The sequence below is a fragment of the Aplidium turbinatum genome, chromosome 3 (genome assembly GCF_918807975.1).
Source record: "Aplidium turbinatum chromosome 3, kaAplTurb1.1, whole genome shotgun sequence".
Lineage (NCBI taxonomy): Eukaryota > Metazoa > Chordata > Ascidiacea > Aplousobranchia > Polyclinidae > Aplidium > Aplidium turbinatum.
The window spans coordinates 15,785,209-15,792,769 of NC_137474.1; the positions used below are offsets into that span (position 1 = coordinate 15,785,209).

The 7,561-nt window shown below is 35.9% G+C and overlaps 1 protein-coding gene across 1 annotated transcript; it reads left to right on the forward strand.

Moving 5' to 3' along the window:
* The first annotated feature begins 768 nt into the window (after positions 1-768).
* Positions 769-6,794, forward strand: LOC145766582 (ceramide kinase-like). The gene is made up of 2 exons (XM_082578299.1): positions 769-2,142; positions 5,013-6,794. The coding sequence occupies exons 1-2, from the start codon at positions 769-771 to the stop codon at positions 5,466-5,468; spliced, it is 1,830 nt and encodes a 609-aa protein (XP_082434425.1). The 3' UTR covers positions 5,469-6,794.
* Positions 6,795-7,561: the final 767 nt, after the last annotated feature.

The following is a 7,561-nucleotide window of genomic DNA, read 5'->3' on the forward strand; positions in this document are numbered from 1 at the left end:
GAGCAAGCCCGTCCTAAAGAATACTTTTCGCGTAGCCTAGAGGGCAATTAGACGATAGGCGACTTTACGTCTTGGCACAACGGTTGATTTTATGCAATATGCATGACAAATCGCGTGGCATAATCAAATAAGCTTAATAAAGGAGAAACAGCAGTATGTTACGTATTTACTGCACTTAGACTACAGCTTCAAAAACATTATGACATTTCTTTTCTGATTTTGCTGCTACAAAAGAAAGAAGTAATCAGAAGCTCAAAACATGTGTTTTGAGTGTGTGTTTGTTTGTTTTGTTACTGTGTTTCAATTCAACATAAATAATTTAGTGATATTCCGACCAGATGACTTAATTCGTTATCTCTCTGTCAAGGGCGATTGGTGCAGGCTGCCTTTTATAATTATCGCAGAAGTGCGGCATGTACACTGACGTACTGTAGTTAGTTACTTTGCATTGGAATGAGTTGCTTCATTTGAATCTTTGATGAATAAATGAATACCAAACAGAAGCGTATTTTACCTAGAAATATGTATTTCTAAATAGTTTCATTTGTTTGTGTGTGAGTGGTAAACTGATGTTTTTAAAATAGCATACATCACTAAGAATTTGCTTACAATTAGTGAAGATAGTAAACTGTTAATGCAGTAAGCCAAGTAGAACAATATGGCTACAGTCACGTATAATATGTGTGGTATTGCTATGATCATCTTGTTTTTTTTTTCAGGTTTAATTTAAGACAAGCACATAAAAAAATAAAAGGCTGCATTCTTGTGATGGATGAAAAAGCTTTTAGAAATGTTGAGTTTCTGTGGAATAAACAAACCTGTTCACTTCAGATTAGTGACGGCCGTATTAATCTATCATATATTGACAAAAGTGCATCAAATTATTGCGTTTCGTTTGATTTATCTGTGAACTTGTTACAAGTGGTATCGACTTCCTGCGTATCAGAACATGAAAACTTTGATATCGCTATAAAGCAGCGCATCAAGAAAAGTAAACTAAGTTGTTTGAACAACCAGCCGTCTTTTGCCTCATCTCTTTCGATCAGTTATTGGAAACGATCATCAAAACATCGTCGTAAACTCGAAGTAATAATACTGCAAACAAACGACAAAGAAGGATGCCAATGTTGGCATCGGTTGATTGAAGATGAACGCAGTGAAGCGTTGAAGACCCGTGGTCATGTTCGGCCTAGAAATTTGTTGGTGATTATAAACCCTTACTGTGGTAAAAAGAAAGCAAAATCTATCCACATGAAAATTGTTTCCCCGTTATTTCAACTTGCTAAAATTGAAGAGGATATTTTTATTACCGAGTATCCAGACCATGCCAAAGAGTACGTTGAATCCAAGGATCTGACAGGATATGATGGAATTGTAGTCTTAGGAGGAGACGGGACATTCAATGAAGTTGCAAATGGCGTTTTGATTTCAGAACAAAGGAAACAAAGTGTAACAATGGATGGAAAAAGTTCTCTGATTAATCCAGTAAATTATGCAAAAGCGTCCATTAAACTTGCTCATATTCCTGCTGGGACAGCGAACGGTGTCGCCTGTAGCTCGTTAGGAACAACAGACCAGGAAACAGCTACATTGCAGATCATTTGCGGGGAATCTCATCCGATGGATGTTTTATCAGCTAGTGACAACGAAGGAAACTTTGTTCGATTTTATTTCATATTTGCTGCTTATGGAATTTTTGGTTCTTCTAGTATCTTAAGCGAAAGATTAAGATTTTTCGGTCCAGTAAGATACACCATAACCAACTGTGCAACTATAATTTCAGGGGATACATATCCGTGCGAAATTTCTTATCTTCTAACTTCGCCTGATGACCCCGTCAATGTTTGCAAAGATAAGTCCAAATGTAGATCACCTTGTAGTATTTGCATGAAAGAAACTTTACAAAGTAGAGCCGAAGTGCCACCAATCGATATTCCAGACAGCTCTGTGCCACGTTGCAATGATTCTTCGGCAGTTAAGCTTGAGTCTTTTTCCCAACCTATAGAGAATTCAGAGAGAGATAACATTACTGAACTAAAGCCACAGTCTTTGGATTCAAAGACGCTAAATGAACCACTCAATCTTGAATGCGGAACGAGCGAATTGTCAACGAAATGCGAAGGATTTAGAGATTCGTGGAAGGTGGGTTAGATTGTGTGTAGTTAAAAGGCTTACAGCCAGAATATTCTTAAACTGATAGGAAACACACGATGAAATAAAAAAGCCATACCGTATATTAAAAAATGTATACAGTCAGATTGGTCATTCCCTCCTTAAACAGAGAAAAGACATATAATTTTTTCCATTCCCATTTCATTGACCTACTATATCACCAGCGGAACAGGAATCGCTTGTTTTCAGTAGTATAAATAAATATATAGAAATTTTTACTTTGTAAAAAATTTCGTGCCCCCCAATTTTTTTTTGTATAGATTCGCTGCTGTGTAGCTTATATCCTTTACTAAACGGATAAGTGAAAACTCTAACACAAGTGCTTCCTCGATTATCCTGTCTACATTAGAATTGAGACAATGGTTTCAGAAATTTGACCGAATAAGCAAAAAAAAGGGATAGTTGAATTGTTGTATTTAAGTCTGGAAAACAAAAAAGTAATCAATAGCCTACTGTATATTATTATATATGGTAGGCTACAATACAGTATAAAAATTAATAAAGTTTAATATTGTAGGAAGAACTTGTTCGCTTGACTATCAGTTGCAACAGTAGATATACTGAAAAATTAATAAATTTTAGGTTGTTTGCGTGAAGATTGGCGTATTTTGGCAACTACTACCTTGTTAAACCGTAAACATGAGAGTGTGTTTGAAACTATTGTCTCCTGCTGAAAACGGAACCATGTTGGACCGTGGTTAAATACTTGCATTATCTCTGCATGAGAAACAGGCATTGTGTTTTTCGCATTAAATGTTCTGTATTCTTTTAATCATCACATGCATCTTTTTCTTCTGTTAAAACAAGATCAACTATTCTGCATTCATTTTTGTGCTCATAAAGCTTGAAACCAGCCATTAATATCGGAGGTGGGCTGTTCGTGTCGGCTACATAGTCGAGTGATGAGAGCCGTGGTGCGACACTTGAAAAAGTGTCGGCACCGCTGGTGAGCATTCGGTTATGTCTTTGGTAGGTCAGTCAAAAGCATGCTTGAAGGAGGACATAAAGATTAGCTTTCTTGCCTTTTTGTCCTCTAAATCCAAATCTTCATCCACAGTTATACCGGCACAAGCCTAGACACGAAGCAAATATCCGAAGTCGTCCATTCAATATTAATTGATGCAAATTCATCTTCACTCGCCAAAGCTGAGCAGTTATCGATTATCAAAAGTACTTTCGGTTTCTGTCCCATATGGACTATTTTTTTAGTTTTTCTTGACGCAACCGAAATTGTATGGATTTTTTCCGTACTATATCACACGCTCTCAGCATGTCTTCAACAGATACAACTCTTTTACGTAACCTTTTAAACATGAAACCATCTCAAAACTATAACAACAATTAGGCCTACCAGTCCAATACAGTGTACAAAAGTTACAACTCAACAACTGACTTCACCGCAGAAAAGCAGCCCTGATTGTTTTTGGTGAAGCAATGCTACATTATTGACAATGATGCATCCATGATTAGATTTATCGTAAAGCAAATTTGTCAGAAACAATTCGTGCAACAGCTAGAAAACCATGAAATTTTGAAATGTTGTAGGAAAATAAAGCAATCTGATAATCGAATGCAGGTTAATCGCAGTAAGGATAATCGAGGAAGCATTTTGTTTGAGTGACAGACAATGACATTAGCTTAAAGCATAAATCGAACTTCTCTATGAAAATTTAAATATTGAATGCAACTTATTATGTTACTTTAAACAAAAATTACTGCACTCTGAATGCATAGCATATATATGCTATATAACAAAAAATTGATATTGACCATCATACAACATATTTTTTGTAATAACTCAATTTCCAAATAATATAACAGTGTTTGTCTTGGAAAAAATAAATCGGCAAGACGTCGGGTTAAATGCAAAACACTTCAATATAATAAGGATGCTTTAAAACATTTGGCGTTGTGGAGTTTCCTTCCAAATGCAAGCTCTCCCCTCCCCTTGAACAGTTTTTAAATTAATGAAATCACATCGAATGCAAAAGTATAACCTGGATAATTCCTATCAACGCTTCTGGCCGCCAGTTGTTACGGACAATCGTTCCCCAAATCAAACGTTACATAAAACCGTTAAGGTCTATTTAACCTGGCGTCTTACGTCATGGAATATTGCTGAAAAATGAGCAGAGATTGCATCATCTCTTCGTAACACCTGTAAAACATTGCACAATCCTTTTGAACACCTGTGAAATTGCATAACAATGCATATGGACTATTACGTCACAGAAGCTGGTTAAGTGCATTTGAAATATCGCAATCAATTCTCTCATTTTAGAAGTATCGCTGGAAAGGTTGGTCGAATATTAAAACTGTTTTGCTTGTACTTAACAACTAGACGAAATTTCCGTCCTTTATCCTCAGTAATCTGTATTGTGGTGACAAGTTTTAGTGCGTACGTGTTGCACTTCTTTTTCGACAGCCTGTGGCTATTTTTTCTTGTAATACAATTCGTGAAAATACGTTTTCAGAAGAGTATTTTTTCGGTGTCATCGCATACAGACGAAAGAATTCGAGAATTTTATGTTACAACTTTCCCACGAAGATATTATGGTTTTCCACTGTGACCACCAGTATCGAACATCTTTGCCACTTCACAAGCATTTAATGTTGGAAAAGTCTTATGCTATAAACCGTTAAGATATTTTTCACGAAAGCTCGAGAGTAGTAGGCCTATTAGGCTTATTTCTTCGATAAACTCTAAGAAAATACATAGAATTACTGGTTTCGCCGATTTAAAGTCGTCATTCCAAATGATGATCAACGATACAAAATCCGATGGATGCAGCTGAAGCTATGAAATTTTGAACTTAACCGTAAATAATAATGTTTTGTAGGTGATACGTGGAAAATATTGTCTTGTACATCTGTATCCTCATGCAAACTTGTACGAGGGTTATAAAGATGGTTTATCTCCCCCATCCCACCTTTGTGACGGCACAGCTGACCTCGTAGTTGTAAGAGCAACATCAAGAATCAGCTTGCTCCGATATCTGCGAACCTTGATGGGAACAAACGATCATTATGCTTTTGATTTTATCGAAGTCCATCGAGTGAAAGGATTTCGTTTAAAGCCTTTATCAAAAAACTGTTTAAAAAAGAACAATAAGCGTTCTGCATTCCGAAAGTTTGAGTCAACTCGTGAAAATTTATTAACCAAGCACAATCCAGAGGAGAAACTAGTCCGTGGATTTTGGGCAAATGATGCCGAAGTCACAAATCAACATGTCTCTTGCTTTTGGGTTCACAGAGGTTTAATAACTCTTTTTGCAAGTGGAATCGAAAAGGAATAAGTAGCCGTTAGTCCAGTGCTGACGATGCGTGACTGATGGTTTCAGCTGCAAATTTAGCGATCAATGAAGAAAGGAATAAGCTTACAATTTGGTAGGCTAATCAATTTTCAATCTTTAGACTGTTGGTTTTGTGTTTTCAGATGACGTCATGCCTGTTCTTGCGTTGGTGAATGCTGGCCAACATATTATGTTAGTTAATCATAATCAAAAAAAAAATTCGTGTGACATTCGTCTGCATATAAAATGTTTAAAGTGCAAGAATATTTTCAACTAAAGTCGCCTACCTCCTTTGCTGTTTCTTCGAATGTTGCTTATAAATTTAGTTGCTTGCGTGACGCAAACCACACATAAGTTACGTAATTACGTTGGTTGGTTTTGGTTTTGAATTGGTTGGTTTTGAATTTTTATCCTCGGAATGACATAGCCTTGATAGGTTATGCCTGGTAGTTTCGCATACTTGTAGAGGCTTTTGACGCAGGGCCGGTTATACCGAGATTGACAGAATGAAGTTTCCGATTGCTGAAGTATTGTTGCTGGGAAATTATTCCATTCACTAGGTGCCGCTGAATGGAGAGCAGTCCTGAAATGCGCTTCTTCGTCCACGAAAGTCACGCGCTAACCAACTGAGCTATCGGGATAGACAATGTCAACCAGACATTTGTTGATGAGAGCCGGAAAGCATCTAAACACAAATTTAACAACTAAATATACAATTAAAGAGCACATTGCATCTTATGTGATGTGCACTGACATTCTGACAATGTCTCAATCGACCACTTCAAAATCATCTCTCGAGGCAGATCTGAATACCAGACCAAGATCATGGAAGCCCTAAGAATCAAGCGTAATAATTTGTCTTTCAACAGGCAATTATTTGCCTCTGGCTCGTCTTTCCTTCTGTGTGTGTTCTAAGTGTTGTCACATGCTTGTATTTTCCACCTCATGTGATCAGTTTCCCACTGATATTTACTTGTAATCATTCTTGTATCACATCTTGAGTTTGTGCTTTTCAGTTCGGAGTGTCGTTACAGTTATAGTGAATAGTCAAATTTATCTTAAAATTCTCATTTTGTGTGTATTGCACATTTGTAATTCCTGATGATGACACACGTAGGCTACGTGTCGAAAATGCTGAAGTTTATTTTAATTATATTATACTTTTGTGTGTAGTACAATGTTAAACCCGCTAAAGTTACTTTGTTTTGTCTGTTTATGTTTCAACAAAGCGAACTCTCTACCAAAGCTTTATCAATTATTATCATATCTTAGAAACAAATACGTAAAAATTTGCTAATTGAGAATTTACTTTGTTTCATTGATTATTATGCTGTAATATGATTAAAAATTGTAATAAGTATTATAATATGTTCACTTGCAATATATTATGATTTAAAAAAGGACAAAAATTCCATAAGTCAGTCTGAAAGTTCTAATACAGTGTATTTCTTTTCAAATCTCATATCAATTCAATTTATTTTTTCTTTGCTGGCGCGAACATGTAAGTTAGAAAACTTCAAAGTAAACACAATTTTTTTTTTATGAAAACAAGCCTACAATTACAATTAACAGTCGCAAGTAGGCTATACAAGATTCACAAATTCGGGACAATAAGATAAATTTAAACAAAATAAAAAATAGTTCCAACATACAAAAAATTACAGTCCTGTCTTGATTCTTTTTCTTCTAAATTTTGGGTTTATATAAATAAGTTTCTTGACTTGAGTAGAGCATCAAGCCTATAGGCTACAACTGAAAATCCATTGGGTCTTGGTTGAGGTGCAAAATGAAGGTTGGGCCAACTACCGTGGTTAAAAAAATTTAATGGGCAAAAATGTTGTCTTGCAAATTTTCTTAACTTCTTTCTTTACCAATTCGCCTTGCTGGGGAGATCTAACATAATTATTTATAAAGCAAAACAGGCTACCGGTTTCACTAACTTTATAGCTTGCCCAAATTCACGCTTGTTTGATTTGCGTTTTCTTTTCGAGTTTTCCACTGATTCCCTTTATCTTGGTATCAAAATGATCACAAACAAATTTTCTGCAGCATTTTCCTCAAAATGGGATGTCTCCAGGCCTAATTTTTTGTTAAGT